We start from the raw sequence: 21,075 nt of genomic DNA, 5'->3' as shown, positions 1-21,075 counted from the left end.
TAGGGAACACAGGGGGATTTGGGGAGTAGGAAAAGAACAAATGAAACAAGATGGGATCTGGAGGGAGATAACACATAAAAGACTCTTTATATCACAAAACAAACTGAAGGTTGGGGGCCTGGGAGGAGGGGTAGGGAGAGAGTAGTTGGGTTATGGACATTGGAAAAGGTATGTGCTATGGTGAGTGCTGTGAAGTGTGTAAACCTGATGATTCACAGACCTGTACCCCTGGGGCAAGTAATACATTATATGTTAATTAAAAAATTTAAAAAAAAATGTCCAGGTCATCTGCAAGATCCTTCTAAGCCTTTGAAATTTTAAAGGAGTCCTCAGGAGAGTCATCAGAGAGATGGTGTCATCCACGGATGCCCAGAGAAATGGTTTTCATTCTTTGCCTCTCCTCTAACTCCTAGAGAAAAATAGCAGCAGACAGAGCAGCAACTGTCAGAGAGCGGTGACTTTTTTTGGAGCAAAGGCATTAGACAAGATGACACACGCTGACAGGTTCAGCAAATAGCGGGTGCTGTCATAACAGCAGATAATTTCTCTGTGTTTGCCATGTGAGAAAGACAGTGAGTCACGCAGTATTTCAAAGACAGGTCACGATTACTCCATGTGTCATCTTCTAACGTGAAGGTCAAAAGAAAGGGGAAGGTGCTCCAAAAGAAATGGAGGCAGAGAAGGGAAGAGCAAGGAGACCTGGGCGCAGGCAAGTCAACCACATCCAAGCAGGTCTCGCTTCATAGTTCCTGACAGTGTCCAGGGAACCCATGTAATTATCTGCTTTGTTGACATCTGAGGCTCTCCCCTCACATGCAAGCAACACTTCATTAATTCCTAAGTCCTTTGTAACTTGTGAAAGTCAGGTCTTCCCTTACTCAGTAAAGGGTTTCTTTTCTTCCCTTATTTTGGTAATTTACTCAGTTTATTACCGGTAAAGAAGGTTGTAAAGGGAAGAGGCAGGGTGAGGAAAGACACATACCGTGCCAAGAAGCCACATACAGTGTTTTGGATCCCAGAATACTCTGAAATGGACCTCACTGCTTAACTGAAGGGAATTCCAGAATACCTAAAACACTCATAACCAAAGAGGAAAAAAAATTAGAAGCCAAACAGATTCAAAGGATTTTTGTCGTTACTTGCCATTTTCTTTTCTCCATCAGGGAAGAAAATGCTGAGAGAATGAGAGAGAGAGATAGATAGAGAGAGAGAACCCCATGAAACACACAGGTAAATCTGGGTGCCTATTTAAAATACTTAAATGCTTAATTTTTCCCCTCTATCAGAGAGATTTTCTGAGGAAATGTACATTTTTAGCACTCAAAATTAAAATAGTGCACACACACGGGCGCTTTGTCAATTCACAATACTTTGTAAGAGAACTGCATGATTCTAATTATTAGGGTAATTTTTAAGTAAATAACTTAATGAGTATAAAAAGCTATGCAGTGTATGTAATTATGCTACATTAAACACACACACACACACACAAAAACACCTCTATCCTTCCTACCCAGGGAATGTCAAGTTGACTGTTAAGGTTGGAACAATGGCAAGTGTTCAGCACATATAATCGCAGTAAGGATCTGCTGACTGATTATTGTTGACATTACCTAGTTCAATCTGATTCATCACTTGGGCAGGAACCAAGAGATGTTGTAAAAGGGTAGGAGGTTACTTTAGGAGGAGAAAAACAAAGTTTCAAGCTATGTTTGGATAAGAATCCTTGTTGCCCCTGAGATCTTTTTCTAGCAATTGTCTTGTTCCTGGGGTTCACCCTGTCTGGAAGCAGGCAGTGGGAGCTTGGTTATTTGTGTTTCAGATCTGGAAGTTTCTCCCAAGATGGAAGAAGTGGGATGCAGAGATTACTAGGGACCAGAGATTTGGTTGCACTGAAGCAAGCTCAGAGGAGTCAACCGAGGCAAAGTCTATTTAAACATGCACATGCATGTGCGTGCACACACACACACACACACTCACATAGCCCTTCTAAGCTGCCTCACATTTACCACCCTATGAAATTTTGAACAGGTGGTCTGTACACAAACACATGTTTAAAAACAGAAAGAAAAAAATACACCCAAGTAGATGATCTCTTATCAAAAGTACTATCTTGCTAATCAGAAGCCACAACTTAATTCTGCTCTTTGGGAAATTATGTGGTCTCAGTAAATAAACTGTGAAAAGTAAATGATTTGTAAAAATCAAAGCACATATACAAATCATCCCAGACACCATTTCTCATTTTCTGACATAGTACTGCATACAATACTGGTCCTGCATTCTTACATCGTTTTGAATGATCACCAGACCATTAATTTTAAAAGTCAGTCGCTTTGTCTGTTCTAGTAATTGCCTGGACTTGTTTTTGTACTTTGGAAAAGGCAAAAAGATCAACCCTGAGTTGGGTGGGATCATTTTTGGAATAATGGTGGGTGGCTGTTCACATCTGGATTAGGTATAAAACGATAACATTATGATGATGAACGCCACAGAGCCTCATCTGCATATAAATAGACCTAATCAGAAATGCAAATTGCAATCAGGCAAAATTTTTAAAGGCTGTGTGATTGTACAGATAAGGAAAGGTTAACACTTGTATTGTTAAAGTAGTGAGCCCACCCAGAGTCTTCCTCTGAGAGAGAAATATTTTCGGAGAGTATAAATCTCTTAATCTGCAACCCAGCCAGGAAAGAGCTCCCTGATTGCTTCTTCTTCGGTAACCAGAAGCTTAAGCAGCCAAACAGCAGCCCGATTCCGATGAAAAACAAACAACCAAACCTCTTGCACAAACCTCTTATGAATACATACAATAGAAAGTATACTAGCATTTAAATGCCCTCCAAATGGACCTCTTTCAGCACAATGTCCCATTGAGATGGAAATCAGGATGGAGAGAAGGTCTTTTAACTGATTTACTTTTCTGATTTTTTTTAGTGCTGCTCTGAGTAGATATGAAAATATAATACTCACTTTTTCATCCCCAAATTTTCCTGAATATTTGAGAAAGAGTCAAACAAACAAAATGACCAGATGTGATTATATAATTAAAAAGAAAACCCAAGTATGTAAACACATTACTTAATCCAAAATTGCATTTTAGTCCTCTGGTGCAAAACACAATAAAGGAGTATTTCAGAAAAATCAAAGTACTGAAAATATATGTAACGGTTACAACACGTCCTATTTTCTTGGGATATGCTGTCTTTCAGGAGCATCCATCCTCTTTCCTCCTCCACTCCCCCTATTTTCCCAGAAAAGAAATACATTTTATAATCAGGCTTTCTCTGGTTTGGCCAGAAATTGTTCACGAACTATTTATTATTCCTTTTAACCAGCCTCTTTCACAAAGAACTAATGAGCCAAGAGCGCCATCTTGTGTCCTACCTTGGAATCTTAAAAAGCGTTTTCACAGGATGCATGTCAAAGAGGGGAGGGTCTCCATCCCCCAGTTCAATAGCTGTGATCCCCAAGGACCAGACGTCACACCGAGCGTCATAGGAAGAGTCATACTGCTGCTCACAAGCAATGACCTATCAGACAAAAGCAAAACATATCAACCCCACTGCCACCTCCGATGTCCTAAAAGACCCATGGACTATCCTAGCCCCCTCTTAGTTCTTTTGGTTATTCTGATATTGAATCCCAGTGATAGTAAGGCATGTGTCATCTAGATGTTATTTGTATGTGACTGATTTGTCAGCTCGATGTTCTTTAACTTTTTAAAATATTTCAATACAATAAGCATGCATTGAACCCTCTAGCAAGCACAGTGCAAGAGGAGGCATGAGGGTTCATACCTCACTGAGCCTGCTCTGACATCCCTTAAGGAAAGTCTTTGTCTGCCTTCACCTTATTACCAGCTGCTGAATTAACAGCAAGAAACAGTTGTTTGCAAAGATGCTTGTTTCCTGCACAAAATCTCCAGGAGTGTGGCCAATTGAGCAGAAAGATGTTTGGAAGACTGGAAGACTGATGTCGTTAACATAAAATAGGAACCACTCCCTTCCATCCCTTTTCTCTAAGAATACCTGCCCCTTCCACAAACCCCAGCAACTGGTTTGTAGTTCAGTAGCACCAGCTGCATCTGTTACTGGGCTGACTGTGTACAAGAGCAGCAGAACCAGAAATGTCCCTGGGCTTGTCCCTGGTTTGGGGAGCATGGAACCCTGTGAGGAAACCTCTTTCTATCAACCTTTTGAGTTAGACAGGAAAAGCCCCTCCACTGACACTTGGGGCTGTCACAGTAGGACTGGAAGAAAGCTGGGGTAGACCAGAAAATGTTGAAGAACCAGGTGTCCCTATTTGACCCCAAGTCTATCTCCTCAACCAAGGATGACCCTTGGCTACAGGCAGGTAGGAAATTCTGTACTGCTCTAAATGGCCTATGTGGCAGACAAGTGACATCACTGAAGAGCCCTGTGGGGCCAGAGTGACAGGCCTGCCCACCCTGTTAGGCCACTGGAAGGTATTTGGCTTTGATTCTGAGTAAGATGGGCCAACCGGCTATGAAGAACAGAGTGACAGATTCTGCTTTCACGTTAGCAGATCTCTGTGGCTGTTACGCTGAAGATACATTAAAATGGGACAGGAGTAGAGGAAGCAAAACCAATTTAAAATGCTACCACAAAAAAAAAAAAAAATGCTACCACAAGAATCCAAACTACAGACAGTGAGAAATAATCAGACTGATTGCATAATTTTGAAGGCAGAGCAAACTAGATTTGCTGACTGGGGCTCATGAGAAAGAGGAGTTGAAGACGAGTCCACAGGTTTTGACATGAGCAGTTCCAGAATAGAACTGGTATTTAATGAGATGGGGAAGACAGGAGGAGAAGCAGCTTCGGGTTAAAAGGCAGGAGCTCTGCTGCGGACCTGTTAAGTCTGAGATGCCGGTGAGACTTCGGATGGAAAAGTTCATTTTAGCGGGGTGAGTCTTATACCTGACTAATGACCTGAAGAACAAACATGTGTTGTTTTAAGCCTCACATGTGCAATATTACAATGGTAGTGACAGAAAACTATTATATCTCTTCTTAGACCCATTTAATTGGCCTTGCAATGCCAAATAATGCCTACCATCTCACCTGAGACCTGGTGCTTTTGCTTTTATCATTGCCCTCTACCCTTCTGGTTTCTGAACCGAAGTAGCTCTTTTCATGTTCTTGCATCCCTGGCCTGAACCCAGCCCTCTCTTCTGAATAGACTAGCCTGCCATAGAATATTGTGTCATTTTAAAACGTGATTTCCAAGTGTGCATTCAAACTAAAGTTCAAATAATTCCAACTTCAGAAGCAGAAGCCATTTCGCAGCCTCCCCAAACCTCCCTTCCATAACCCAATCAGGTGAGAAACACTGCTATTTTTAAAGATCTCCAGAGAAGGCTATTCACCACCTTCCCTTTCAGAAATGACATTTCTAAACATGTGGAACAAACATAATTTTAGACCTATCAATCAGCAAACAGCTCACCATTCTTACATGTTCCTAAGAGAGAAAGAAAAATAAGACTCTGTCCTTCTCCAGCAAAAGCTACATCCAACTAAAATTTAAAGTGAACCTATAAGTAAATGACAAACCATGACCACTCTAAATGTCCTTAGACAATATGAACTAGCATGTCGAATAAAGGATACGAGCTCCAAATGCTTGGGATACTAGAAGGAGACCATGCCTGGGGAAGTAAGACAACAAAAAGTGTCTAGTGCCCAAAGTCCACACTTTATGGGAGGAAATTCAAATGAACTTCCAGCCATCTTGGATGTGACACCGAAGGCAAATCCAAGAACCCACCCAAATGTGAGAATGGAGATATCCTAATGTTTCACAAGTGCAGTCATAAAATATTCAAAACATTTATCTGGTTTCAACTTCTCTTTACAGACAGATCTTATCTTCGGTTCTGTCGGACTAATAGTATCTTTTGGCCAAATTCTCCTCCCGAAACTTAGTTTGTAATTCAACAAAGAAATTCTTTAAGATCAGCCTTCCAAAGAGGTTTACAGAAAATTTTGCTACTAAAATAATTCACAGATAATTACTGAGTACTCATGAGTCAGGCACGGTACCAGGTCCTAGAGAGGGAAAGCTAAGTTCACACATGTAATATTCACAATTTAATTCCACATTGTGAATTTAAATTCACAATTTAATCTTCATAATCTTCTGTGAGGTAGGTGCTATCCTCAGTTTGCATAGGTGTGGAGACTGAAGCATAGCACAGTTAAATAGCTTACTCATGGCCCAGCTAGTCATTGTCACAGCCAGAATTTGAATCCAGGCAGAGAAGAGACAAGTAAACAAATCATTATAATATCATAAGTGTTCTACACAATAAAGTTTATGTTCAAAGAATGGCTGAATTATCAGCTGCTGCACTCATATTTTGAATAAATTAACCAGGTTTCTTGAGATTTTTGTCACTTAAACTCCCATCTCCTTGGAAGGAGTCTCTTCCAGGAGCAATCTTCCACAGAAGTAAAAGACCCCTTATGTGAGCTACATGTGTGATGGGATTCATAGACACACCCTAAGAGGATGCACCACAGCTAGGGTCAGCACATCTTGGACCTGGATTCCTTCTATCCAACACCAAAATCTACAACTATTTCTTAAGGAGAAGTAACCCCATTCTCCTCAGCACAGTATTCTCCTTATTTCTAGGTAAAATAAAGCTGAGTTAAGAATGCTTAGATGGTCAGTTGGTCTTTGGTTCCCTTGCCCAAAGGAGAAGGCAACCTTTCAAAGAGCTCTCTGAATCAGATGTTCTGCTACTCTCCTAAGAAAAGGACACTGGCAACAGCAAATAAGTACACTGTGCTGAGACCAAGTTTCCCAGGTTCTGTAAGTCATGTTTAACATGAGGGGTAGAGAGAAACAGAGTGAGATGGCATGGACTCAGGCCCAGGACCCCAAACACCTCATTCTCTTGTATCTCTTCACCTCACTTTACTACCACCACACTAAGGAGGAGACATACCCAAGGCAAGTGTATACATACATTCCTTGACCTCAAGTCTTTGCTTCAATCATAGGAGTATAAATGATGTTGGTGGCAGTGGAATAGGGAGGACGGAATAGGTATAAGAAAGAGCTCAAGAGAAGACCTGCAGGATTGGTCTTCCCTTGGAGAGGGATTTAATATGGGAGGTTATGGAAAGGGACACACCCAGAAAGACTGACATCTTGATCCTGGGTGATCAGGAGAATGATGGTGCCGTCAGGGATGTCGGGAGGAGAAGTCATTTTGGCAGGCAGTATGACAAGTTGAAATTGGGTCTGAGTTCTACCCCTCACCAGATGTAGAAAAATAGCTTGTACTCTTGGGAACTCACTTTTTTCCACATAAATGCAGTGAGAAAACCGAAATTCTCTTAAGATCAGAAGCAGACTATATACCAAAGGGTAACGATAAAATACATGTTTTCAGTGACTACATGAAGTTTTATGTTACAGTAAATATATCTTACATCTCAGAACTCTATAGATGTAAATCCTCCTATTGTTAGTTGCCAACAAAACTCCTCAAAATTTGTAGTTTTAATACAGTTATAAGTACCAGAAGCAGATACCAGGTTGTTTATCATAAACTTTAACAAATGTGTGTGTCTATCTTAATCCAGTGTTGTGAATAGAAACCTGCTAATAAATGTCAATTTTATAAAGTATGGATTCTCCAAAGTTGATTTTAAAGTCCCACAGCATGTTAGAGGTTGATGTGAAGAGGATATGCCTTCTGCAGTGTTCCATGAGACATGTATATGGACAGTTACAAATGTTTAGTGTACCCAGCAAAGGCTAAGAGCATAGCATTAAATGATTCAAAACAGAGACAGAGTCCTAGTACAGTATTTGCTAGTGGCCTAATGACTCCAAGATTAAAATATTCTCCTTTTGAGGTGCCTGGATGGCTCAGTCAATTAGGCATCTGCCTTCGGCTCAGGTCATGATCCTGATCCTCAGATCAAATCCCAATCAGGCTCCCGCTCAGCAGGGAATCTGTTTTTCCCTCTCCCTCTGCCTACTGCTCCCTCTGCTTGTTTTCTCTCTCTCTCTCTCTCTCTGTCAAATAAATAAGTGAAATCTTTAAAATAATAATAATAAAATAAAATATTAACTCTCTGACTCTTGAGAAGTTTCAGAGGTACATAAATCTTTACATAATTCTGCATAGCTGCCTTTAATAACCCCCAAGTCTCTGGCATATCAGTGTTTATACGGTTTCTGGGTTTTATTTTTTTTTTAAGATTTTATTTATTTATTTGACAGAGAGATCACAAGTAGGCATAGAGGCAAGCAGAGAGAAAGAGAGATGGGGAAGCAGGCTCCCTGCTGAGCAGGGAGCGCGATACGGGCTCCATCCCAGGACCCTGAGATCATGACCTGAGCCAAAGGCAGAGGCTTAACCCACTGAGCCACCCAGGCGCCCCTGTTTCTGAGTTTTAATAAATAGTTTTAACCACTTGGTGCTAATCTACTATTAACCTCATCATTTTTTTTTTTAATTTTTTAAAGGGGCCAGAGCCTTGATGATCTCAGTAAAGCGACCCCTTAAGTGAACAGAAGTAACCCACAGTAAGGATTATGTCTTATTTTTCTTTCCTTCCTGTCCACATCAATTTGTGGCACACTTCAGGGAAGCTGTGTTGAAAAATCTTCAGACTGGAATCTGAATGCAATTCAGAAAGTCTGAACTCCATTATTTACTAGCTGAGTGCCTTTGAGCAAGTCCCTTGAAAACTCTGAGCTGAGGCTTCTTGAGTTATAGGGCTCTCACTTTCTATCTATAAAACAGAAAGGTGGGAAGGAATGATCTCTGCTATCCCTTCCAGCTCATATACTCTTACGGCTTTATGCTTTCTAAATAAGTGATTTTGGGGTTGATATCAAACAGAGGTTAACCTCTCCATGCAAATTAGCTAGAGCAAACAGATTATTCTGGGGTGTGAGCCATAAGGCTGGAACCTTAAAGACTTCATTGTCAATATTTTTTAAAAGGTTGTAAAGTCTATGAAAAGATGCTGGTTGCTATGATAATGCCTGTTAGGAAAGATGAGCTTCAACATCAGAACAATGGTTTGGATGCCAGTTAATGGAGTATGTTCCTACCTTGAAATGTGAACTTATGGCTATGGCTTTTCTGGTACCCTTAGACTACACTGCTGCTTATTTTAAGATGAGGAAAAGCACTTATGCTTGGATTACTAACAATATCTATGCGTTAGCAGCCACAGTGCCCAATGGCAATAGCTATTTTAACCTGAAATGGGCTTGAGCCTCCCAAATGTCAGTCATTACTTCCTTGGCTGCCAAAAACTTCTCTTTCTAGAAGAACATGAGAACAAGAAATCAGTTTTCACTAACAGTTTAGCTCTACCAGTCTTAAGAGCAAAGGCTAGCAGTCAAACATCTTTGTTAGGGCAGTTCTCTTTAGCCTTCTTCAGGTTAATGTATTCCAAAGTTCCAGAACCTCTAAATGCCCTTTGTCATTCCTTCCCACCCCACAGAGGGAGGACCTCCTCCCTTCTTCCAAAGAAGTTCAGGGCTAAAACTGCACCCACAACTTGATAACACAACTGCTTTGACACATATCATCTCCTGGTCCACCACTGGGCATGGTCAGCAGATTTCTGTTGAGGATAGGTGACCCTTTCCTCATTTACCAGGGGAATGGCAGAGAAAAAACAACTCTTAGTAGCTCTTGGATTGTAGAAAAATTTGTACCTCTGGCTGGTGAAAGAAAATCCCAGAGCCAGGCACTTTCATCTTGGTTTTCCCAATCCCTTACTAGATTACATTGGCAAATTACCTCAACTCCTTGCACCTCTTCTTCCCATGCAAACCAAGCAACTGCTTTCTCTGGGCCTTGTTTTGATGTACTGATTATGAAAATGCTGGTTACCCAGCTTTTTCTATGGTATCAAAATTAATTAGAGATATCACTGTGTCACTGATGTATGGGTAATACCTATTTTGTTTACTTATTTAACCCTTTTTGCATTTTCTAAAGTGTCTAGAAGGAACATGAATTCTTTCTACAACAAAAAGCAAATATTGTCTGTTTTTTGTCTTGAAAACCCAAATAAGTACTAAAAAGTTTGCCTTAATTTTCAAGGACATCTTTCATTCCTCTAGAGTATTTGTTGGCTGTTGGGATTTTTCACCAATAAGTTGGCAGGTTAAAGGTAGTATCTTGGCCATGAAACCAGGTTCCCATGAGATTAACACAAGAAGAATTAAAGAAATTCCCTTTCCAACAATATCGCTTTCTATGTAAGCACAAGGCTACAGGTAGTACTTTCACTTTCTTAGGCCATCATGATCCCATGAAATGCTCCATGATTATAGTTTCATTTCAACCTTGACCAAGAGTAGGGCTTGCTGATAAAGCTCTGAAGATAGAATTAAGATCCACTTTCTATCTCTTGCAAAAATACTTGGGCTATAGGAACCTGAGGGAACAAAACAGTCTCTCCTCATCTCAAGGTCTTCATTATCTAAAAAGTACACCTGTATTAGATTAGATGTAAAGGGGATAAAAGACAGTAACATATGAGCTCCTGCATTCAGAAAACCTAGATTTCTCTGACAAGATATTTAACTTAAACCATTTATCAAATTATATATCAAAGAGCTGCTGGACTCAAATCTCAATAATGTGACTTTAACCAATACTTTCAAGCAAGTAGTATTATAGAAGCATCATCTAATATAAGGAAAAATATTTTTTACTCTTATAAAAAATAGCTCATCAAACTTAAAAAATAATAGATGTCACTCAGACACTCGCATTTTCCCACTAATATTTTTAAATGTCATTAAAAATGCAGTTAGGTTTGCCTTATATGTTCTGATTTCTTACCTTACTAGAATTGATGGTGTGATACAAAATTGTAATCAAAGCTCAAGATTAAAATTTCACTCAAGTACACAGGCAAAATGCTGTTCTTTCAAGAGCTAAATTCAGCTCTAAAATCGGCAAGGCAAATAGACCTAAAGCTATTAATCCTTGGCCGACCTTGAACCCAAAAATGCAGTCGACACACTGCCAGATAAGATGGGCTGAGAGGTGCATGGGCAAATAGGATTCCTCATTTTGCTTTTGCAATTTATGTAGCATAATCGGTATACGTTATTGATCCTAAACATTTCTGAAACAGAACTTTTCTTGAATCGGAAATTTCAGTTAAAAATATTTCAATGGCAAACATTATTCACCAGATTTACATACAAACATCTTAAAGTGTTAGAAGCTGAGATACTGAATAAACATATGAAGTCTCTTCCTTTAGATGAAATAGAACTTCAAGGAAGGATACATTTGAGATTTGCTTTTTTTTTTTTTTTTTTTTTTGTAAAGGGGATGTGGACTAGAAGATCTGAAATTGATAGGATTGGTTGGGTTTTCTTTTGGTGGGGGTTCTTTCATAAAACTCAAGGCTAGAATTGAAACTATATTTTATATACTGATAAACTGCCAAAAATAATTTAAATTATTTTTAAACCATCCTTATGAAAATCAGGAAAATCATCCTTATGAAAATCAGGAAGGTCTCGAATTAAAATATAATGTTTACAAGACTTTTCTCAGGATTGCTAACATTCAACTTTGCCTTTAGAGAAATAAAACAAGGTTCAAATTAATGCCTGCACAATACCAACTTCCCACCATGGTAGTAGAGGTTAGAGGTGAACTGGTTTTGGATTTGAGGCCAGGCTGACTTTGCACTTAAATTCCCCAAAACCCCAGGAATGGGTCATTTATTCTTATTTATGTGATAAGCCCCATATCCATCTCAGGACCAATATTCACAGAACTCCTTTGTGAAAGGTAAATTAGTGTGCCCATATTGTTCTATGCGCCCTTAGTATTCAAAATGTTCTGAATCCATGTAAGGACACAGCGAGGAGATGGTATCTATGAACCAGGAGACTAGCTGGCCCCACCAGATACTGAATCTACAGACATACTGATCTTGGACTTCCAGCCTCTAGAACTGTGAGAAATAAATATCTGTTGTTTAATTAAAAAAAGAAAAAAGGCTCTAAATGAACACATTTGCTTGGAAACCCAGTATAATCCCACTGTCCTCCCCTTGCAGCAGCTTTCCCTACCAGAAATGGATGCTAGAAGGGATCTTAGGATTCAGATTTTTTTGTTTGTTTGTTTTATTTTAAGATTTCTTTTATCTGAGACAGAGAGAGTGAACCAGAGAGGGAGAACATAGTGGGGTGGAGGGGCAGAGGGAAAGGGAGAAGCAGGCTCCCCACTGAGCAGAGAGCCTGATGCAGGGCTCAATCCCAGAGCCCCAGGACCATGACCCAAGCCAAAGGCAGACCTTTGGCAACCCCCTTGGAAACTCAAGTCCCAGAGTTGGAGGTGGAGGGGGCGGGAGGTGACTTGTCCAGAGTTACACAGCTGGTTTGTGGCCATACCAGGAGCAAGATCCATGGTCCCCCCACTTCCCTCCTGAGAGGCATCTCCTGGGAATTCTTATCAAACAGGGAACATTAGGTCATTGCCAAAGAGATTTCATGTACCATAAGCCATAGCCACAGTAACTTCCATACCTGGGAGCATGTAAGCACACCCTCCACTTAAGCAGATGGATTTACTGCTACCTCTCACTTCCTTGCTGTCCCTACCCTTTGCCAGCTTATGTTCCATTTCTTCCAGGGCTCAGTTAAGGAAAGAATGAATAGCAGTTCTACAATTCAGGGCATTTTACAGCTTGTTAGGTCAGGTTTTATTACCCCAATGAAGAAACAGATTCAGAAAGGTTAAGAAACGTGCCCAAAGTCACACAGCTAGTAGGTAATAGAATTGAAGCATGAGCCCACAATAAGAAACTAATGGGGATCTGGGGAACCTGGGTGGCTCAGTGGGTTAATTAAGCCTTTGCCTTTGGCTCAGGTCATGATCTCAGGGTCCTGGGATCGAGCCCCACATCAAGCTCTCTGATCAGCAGGGAGACTGCTTCCCCCTCTCTCTCTGCCTGCCTCTCCCCCTACTTGTGGTCTCTCTCTCTGTGTCAAGTAAATGAATAAAATCTTAAAAAAAAAAAAGAAAGAGGGCGCCTGGGTGGCTCAGTGGGTTAAGCCGCTGCCTTTGGCTCAGGTCATGATCTCAGGGTCCTGGGATCGAGTCCCGCATCGGGCTCTCTGCTCAGCAGGGAGCCTGCTTCCTCCTCTCTCTCTCTGCCTGCCTCTCTGCCTACTTGTAATCTCTCTCTGTCAAATAAATAAATAAAATCTTTAAAAAAAAAAAAAGAAAGAAAGAAAGAAAAGAAATAATAGGGGGTGTAGAGATTTTCTCTACTATAACAGAACTGCAGAAATGGAAAGGAAGCAAATCAAATAAAATATCTGAATGCTCCAACATAGGCATACCCCTTTATTTGCAAGTTGTCTCTGGATTCTGTCCTCTCACAGGCTGATGTCACCATGCAAACCAGGATGCCCTTGGGAATGTCATACACTCCTACCAGGGAGTCATTTCCTTTAACCTTCTAAAACTAAAGAAGGTGTGGAAAAAACCTGGGACGTAATAGAACACTACAAATACTAGTCTCCCCACACCCCACCTGCTCCTGCCTCACCCCTACCCCTTTCCTGAGGCTGAATACCCTCCTCCCTTTGCTTTCTCAGTGACCATCAGGCAAAAGACCAAATGCAAGGTTTGGCCTAGGCATGAATTCCCTTTCATGGGACTGAGCCCCTGGGCCCTGGGCCCTGGGCCCTGGGCCCTGGGCAGGGCAGTGGAGGCCCTGATGGAAGGGTAGCCACCAGGTAATTTGGGACTCAGAGCTCTGGAAGAGCCAAGGCCAGGTCTGACATTCCTTCAGCAAGTACTTTTGCCCCTGTGGGAACAGTTTGGCCCTTCTCACCTTCCCAGGGAGGGGTGGGAGGACAGCCTCGAAAGCTCCAAGTGTTCACAGAGGCCCTTATTTTGATACTACTTGCTCATCACTGAGTGTGGGATGGTGGGAGGAGAGGCGATAAAAGGCCTCTGCTCTGGCCCTCACATGCTTCTGCACATCTGGGAGCTGAAGCTTCAGATAGAGTTCTATATTTAGACCCACCGAGGAGGGTGACAACATGTCACCACCACCTCCAGGGCCAGCCCCCCACCTCTGCACTAACATATGACACATGACTCAACTTCCCTGCAGAGCTCCAGCTGAGAGAGGACCTCTGGCTGAAGCTGAGGTTAAAAGCTGGGGCTGCACTCAATCATTTTACCCTTACCCTGGGCCCTTCACCCACCAGAGCCCCAAGTACCTGGATTGTGCTTCAGAGCCCTTCAAGGCAGAACCACTGTGGGAAAGCAGGTAGGGTCAGCCCAGAACAAGAAGGAAAGGAATACCACTATTTCTTAGAAGCTGACATAACAGTCTGGAGGAAATCAGGGAAGACAAATGGGTACAGAATCTCAGGAATGAATGTCTTAAGGGAAGACACACAAGTCTTCCAGTCAGTGATCTGGGTGCTAAACCCCTCACTTGAATCTCCTGAGCAAACAAGCCCTGCATTTCTTTCAGAGATATGACTGGCACATGGGATCCCAATAATCCCCAGTCATTTAAAAAAAGTCAGGTAAAAATGGACTCTGATGTTCTCACCATTTATGCCACTTCTCCCATACTGAGAGCTTGGAGAGATCCTGCCTTCATCATCAGAGGAACACCAGAGCCATGGAATATGTGAGCTAGAGGAGGTTTTTCTCCCAAAAACCTATAAATCTTCTCTGAGAAACAGAAGAGAGCTTGGAGGCAGAAACTACCCAAGCCAATCTCTTCTTCTTACAGATGAGACCAAGTTAGGGAGGGCCAGGTTCAGACAATATGCACAACCATTTTAAAAAATACTTACTATGCCAGGGACTGCACAAAACATGTTCAGTGCATCATTTAATTTTGTCCTTTGAAGCTGTTTTTTTTTTTTTTCCTTCTCATTTTACCTCTTTAACTTCTACCCACCTTACTAATCACATATATTCAGGAACTTGCCTAAGGTCCACGGTTAGGTGGGTAAGCAGGATCTATAATTTGCTCCCAGGTCTGACTCCAAAATGTGTGCTCTTAACTTTTCTCCCCAAACTGAAGCCATATTACAATAACTAAGCCACAATCACTTTCTAAAAATGAGTGGCACGGCTAAAACTAAAATCCAAATCTCCTAAATTCTCTTCTGAAGAACTTTGTCATTTTGTTTTTTCAGATCCTTCCCTTGGGGATTAATCACATTGGCTTTTAGCATCATGTTGAATTATTACATTTTCCTCAACATATTAGGAAGGATCATTTTTATCTAAAGTAATTATAAAACTGAAAATGTTTAAATCTTATCTCGTACACTGGTGGTCACAAACCGTTTGCGCTAGTATAGCGGTTAAGGACTCTGGAGCTAAATAGCTGGGTTCAAAACCTGATGACATCATAATACCTTGTCCAAGGACAAGAAGAGTCTTTCTGTGACTTACTTAATCCAAACCACTGGACTAGTAATAGCACTGAACTTATGGAGTTATTGTGAGGATTATAAAAGAATTCATTCATATAAAGCACTTAGTGCCCAAAAAATGTCTGCACCCCTATGTTTACTACAGCATTACTTACAATAGCCAAGATACAAAGCAATACAAGTGTCCATCAATAGGTGAATGGATAAAGAGGAATGTGGTCTTTATATACAATGGAATATCACATAGCCATAAAAAAGAATGAGAGATTGTGACAACACAGATGGACCTACGGGGCATTATGCTAAGAGAGAGAAAGACAAATACCATATGATTTCACTTACACGTGGAATCTAAAACACAAAACAAAAGAACAAACAAAGCAGAAAGAACACCATAAATACAGACAACAAACTGGTGGTTGACAGAGGGGAGAGGGATGGCATGATGAGCAGAATAAGTAAAGGGGAATGGGAGGTACAGGCTTCCCAGCTATGGAATGAATAAGGCATGGGGATGAAAGGTACAGCACAGGGAATATACAGTCAATGGTATTTTAGTAGCATTTTATAGTGACAGATGATAGTTACACTTATGGTGAGGATAGCATAACAGAGTTACTGAATTACTATATTGTACTCCTGATATTAAAGTAACATTGTGTGTCAACTACACTTCAATAAAAAAAATAAGTAAATAATAAAAAATCATTTTCTAACAAAAATAAAAAATAATGCACTTAATACCTGGTACATAGTAAGCACTCAATAAATGCTAACTCTTATTTGGGGACCAAATCCATTAACTAGAGCTTAGGAAGCGAAATGGTAATAATGACAATACTATTTCAGTTCTGTAGTGTTTTTATGGCTTTCTGAGCCCTTCAACACAAAATATCTCGTTTGTCATCTCTAGTCCTGGCAGTACTAAAGGAAATCACATTATCGTATCATTTAGCTAGGAAAAGCATAATTAATGAAGGCAAGAGTGGTACAAAAAGCCTGTGATATTTCTGCATTGGTGTCAGCTTGTTGTTATGGCAACCGTCCCCTGTCAAGACCCTTTTTCAGGCAGAGACCCAGTTTTGGAGCCATCACAGCACATCTGTTTCTCTGCTCAGCTGATTAGCTCTTGTTTGCAACAACGAGCAGATGGAAGTAAAAACAAAAAAAATTTTTTTTCTGAAAAGAAGCAAATGTTTACTTTATCCACAAGTCTGCTTTCTAATACAGAAACAGACCTTTAGTTGTTTTAGGAAGATGCCAAGTAAACTGGATCCTTAATATATGGGCTACTTCTCTCACTGGTGGGACTATAAAGTGTAGTCAACTATAAATTACTGGTGGTAGGTCCTTCATGTTTGTGTGTCTTTTTAAAACGATGGTCTCCTGCTCCAGTTTCAGAATACTATTCCGCTACATCGCTGTGCGTCTTTGTTGTATGAGCTATCTCAGCACACATTCTCCACACTGAACACGCTTTGTGAACACGCTAAAGTGAAAGAGTACAGGGCTAGTAGGTTGGGAAACCTGAATTCTGGGACAAAGACTGCTCTGAACTGGCACAGAGAATAGCCTCTCTCTGCCTTAGTTTCTTCATGTGTCAAATGGGACCTGCATTCCATGCTGTCTGTAAGGCCAAACAGTTCAGGACTTACTAGGTATGTGGATTTGGGCATGACTTCTTTGAGCCTCACATTCCTCAGTGGTAAAATGGAGAAAATAGCATCTACTAGAGAGAGCTGTTGAAGTGAAATCATGTATTAAGCATCCCTAAACTAGTTCCTGATACATTAAAGCATCCTCAGCAAGTGAAAGTCCCCTGCCCATCATACATTGCTTAGCAGGTACAATATTTAAACTATCTGACACCCAGCTGGCTCATGACACTGGAGCTGGTCCTTGAGGTCCCTTACTTGACAGATACAACCTACAGTGGCTAAACCATTAGAAAATCTGGGGTGTCCAAAGGAAAGAGACAGGCACCTCTGGTGGCCAAGGAGAATTCAAGGGACTCTGGATGCCAGCCATTTACCATCCAGAATGGAAGTATTTCAATAATTTACCAATCAGCATGGCCACACACATGCATATCAGTTAACACCAAGGCATTATTCTAACATAGTCTACAAATGTCCCCAATAATAATGATACTTTGATCCCTTTTCTTGAGTTTCAGTCACTTACAAACATTCAGTTTAATTCTTTGCTACATGTGACAGTGGGAAGGGAAGATGAAGGATCAATTTCTCCAACCCCCACCATCACCATCAATATCCATAAAGTAGGCTTATATCCCATTTTGCCAGGATATTATGAGGCATGAATGTGATGCAAATACTAGCAGAGCAATACCAATACTGACAGTGGACATGGGTTGTACTGGAAATCTTCTAGTTCAGTGGGTCACAAAATATAGATCCTTGTCACCATGACCGACCTACCCCTACCACTTGGTATCCCTAGGCACTTAGCCTGCCAGAACCTTATATTCCTTATCTATAAAGTCACATACTCATGTCTAATTGGCAACCTCACAGATAGTTGTGAGCACTTAAAAAAAATATTTGTAAAAGTTATACAGAAATATGAGATATTATTATGCCTTTTATTATAGGAAAATGGCTGTCAGTATCAGATAAAGGGCTACTATCTAAAATATATAAAATCTATAAAGAACTTACCAAACTCAACACCCAAAGAACAAATAATCCAATCAAGAAATGGCCAGAGGACATGAACAGACATTTCTGCAAAGAAGACATCCAGATGGCCAAGAGACACATAAAAAAGTGTTCCATATCACTCGGCATCAGGGAAATACAAATCAAAACTACAATGAGATACCACCTTACACCAGTCAGAATGGCTAAAATGAACAAGTCAGGAAATAACAGATGCTGGCGAGGATGCGGAGAAAGGGGAACCCTCCCTCCTACACTGTTGGTGGGAATGCAAGCTGGTGCAGCCACTCTGGAAAACAGCATGGAGGTTCCTCAAAAAGTTGAAAATAGAGCTATGACCCAGCAATTGCACTACTGGATATTTACCCTAAAGATACAAATGTAGTGATCCGAAGGGGCACGTGCACCTGAATGCTTATAGCAGCAATGTCCACAATAGCCAAACTATGGAAAGAACCTAGATGTCCATCAACAGATGAATGGATAAAGAAGATGTGGCATATAGGGGTGCCTGGGTGGCTCAGTGGGTTAAGCCTCTGCCTTCAGCTCAGGTCACGATCTCGGGGTCCTGGGATCAAGTTCCACATCGGGCTCTCTGCTCCACAGGGAGCCTGCTTCCTCCTCTCTCTCTCTCTCTCTGCTTGCCTCTCTGCCCACTTGTGATCTCTCTCTGTCAAATAAATAAAATCTTAAAAAAAAAAGGAGATGTGGCATATATATATATATACACAATGGAATAATATGCAGCTATCAAAAAATGAAATCTTGCCATTTGCAATGACATGGATGTAGCTAGAGGGTATTACGCTAAGCTAAATAAGTCAATCAGAGAAAAAAAATTATCATATGATCTCTCTGATATGAGGAATTTGAGAGGCAGGGTGGGGGTTCATGGGAGAAAAGAAGGGAAAAACGTGAAACAAGATGGGAGTGGGGAGGGAGGCAAAGCATAAGAGACTCTTAATCTCAGGAAAAAAACTGATTGTTGCTGGGGGTGTGGGGGGGAGAAATTATGTGGCTGGGTTATGGACATCGGGGAGGGTATGTACTATGGTGAGTGCTGTGAATTGTGTAAGACTGAGGATTCACAGACCTGTACCCCTGGGGCAAATAATACATTATATGTTAATAAAATTTAAAAAAAATGAAATTGGCTCTCAGGAGACAGTAGAGGAGAAAAGAGACAATAAACATGGCTAATAGGAATATATATAAATATCTAAGACATAGGCTAAAGTAAGAGGCAGGAGACCAGAGCTCAATGTAAACAGAGGTTTGAGGGAGGTAACCTGTGTCACATATCTTAGGAGATAATTAAAAATGCTTGGCTAGAGATCAGGTAGGACAGAACAAAATTCTGAAGGTGCTGGGTACCCAGGTAGGAAGGCAATCTGCTATGCTTAGTACATCCAGAAAGAACTGTGCTTGCCTTAAACACCTGAGGCTGTGAGAGAATGGGGTGTGTGTGTGTGTGTGAGCACGAGTGTGTGTGTACAAACAGCCAAAGCTGGGCTCTCTAAGCTAGCTCCTCTAACATGCCGACCTGTAGATTCCAAATGACTATCTGATTACCTTGGAAACTTGAATTATTTACTAGAGAGGAGGGGTGTTAAGTATTTGGAGGGTTGTTATGGGTTGAGTTGTATCCTCAAAAAAAAAAAAAAAAAATGTTGAAGTGCTAACCCCCAGAACCTCAGAATGAAAACTTATTTGGAAATAGGGTTGCTACAGATATAATTAGTTGAGTTAAGGTAAGGTTATACTGGAGCATGGTGGGCACCTAATCCAATATGATGGACGTCCTTATGATAAGACAGCCCTGTTAAGGCAGAGGCACAGAGGGAGAGTGCAGATACTGGAGCTGTGCAGCCACAGGTCAAAGACTACCAGCAAACCATGAGAAGCTAGGAAGAAGAGAGAAAAGATCTTGGAAGCTTCAGAGGCAGCACAGTCCTGCTGATGCCCTGATTTTGGACTTCTAGCTTCCAGAACTGATAGATAATAAATTTCTCTTGTTTTAAGCCACAAAGTTTGTTCTATTTTTGCTATGGCATCCCTAGAAAATGAATACAGAGCTGACAGCGTTGGACCTCCAGGACAGAAGAGAACCTTCTTTACCTTCTTCAACACAAGATCAGCCTCATGGAAGTAAAGGAGGGTATCTGTTTGTACCAAGGGTACTTTAACTGGTGGCTACTGGAATGCTGGAGCCACTACTGCTTAGGCAAGGTTGTTCCCAAGTCAGTTTCTAACTACAAAGACGTGCAGGTTGCAGGGGGCGGTCTGGATTTTTGATGGCTTCACTTAGCTGCTGAGTCAACAAACTCTGCAACTGCCTACTTCTGTTCTTACACAAGAAACTAAATTTCCTATTGGTTAATTCATTTTGCTCAGGGTACTCTGTTAAATATATAGTTTCTATGCTGAATGTTTTCTTTCCTTCTTATCTTCCCTGACATAGTATGAAGTACTAGCACACGAAGGACACCCCTAGAATTTTTCTTATTCTATATTGCTGAGTTGATACTGCTTTTACCCAGTATTTTTCAACTTTAGTCATATCCAGATGAGGCAGAGAGAGGGAATAAATGGAGAGTGCTGATAATCTGTGAGTCAATGCCTGCCACAGCCTTGAGCTGCCCCAGTGAACTGTACGTTTGGACTGCTCATCAACATTTGATTGTGCTATGGTCACATTCCATTAGCTACCTGGTTTATAGTATAGCCTATTTGAACTAAATATTGAAATTACTCAAGCTGGTGAAATAAAAATGGAAATAAAATTGGGAAAAGAATAATTGGGTCTCATTTCTTAAAAATAAATGGTTCAAGGATCTTTCAGCTGCATTTTCAAAGAAAAAGCACTGGTCACCTGTAATTTCATCCCACTGGTATTGCACTGCATGCATTGTTGTCATGTTTAATCTGAACA

General features: G+C 40.9%; 1 protein-coding gene across 1 annotated transcript in view; it reads right to left on the bottom strand.

Moving 5' to 3' along the window:
- Positions 1-3,383: 3,383 nt before the first annotated feature.
- Positions 3,384-21,075, bottom strand: part of LOC122902580 (myosin-IIIb-like) — a 52,257-nt gene continuing 34,565 nt past the window's right edge. Inside the window, exon 7 of the mRNA XM_044242309.1 lies at positions 3,384-3,533. Within this exon, the coding sequence (XP_044098244.1) occupies positions 3,384-3,533 (150 nt within the window). The remainder of the gene's footprint in view (positions 3,534-21,075) is intronic.

Source organism: Neovison vison, chromosome 3 (assembly GCF_020171115.1).
Source record: "Neovison vison isolate M4711 chromosome 3, ASM_NN_V1, whole genome shotgun sequence".
NCBI classification, from domain to species: Eukaryota; Metazoa; Chordata; class Mammalia; order Carnivora; family Mustelidae; genus Neogale; species Neogale vison.
Note: the sequence above shows the minus strand (reverse complement) of the source record. Positions and strands in the feature narration are given on the sequence as shown.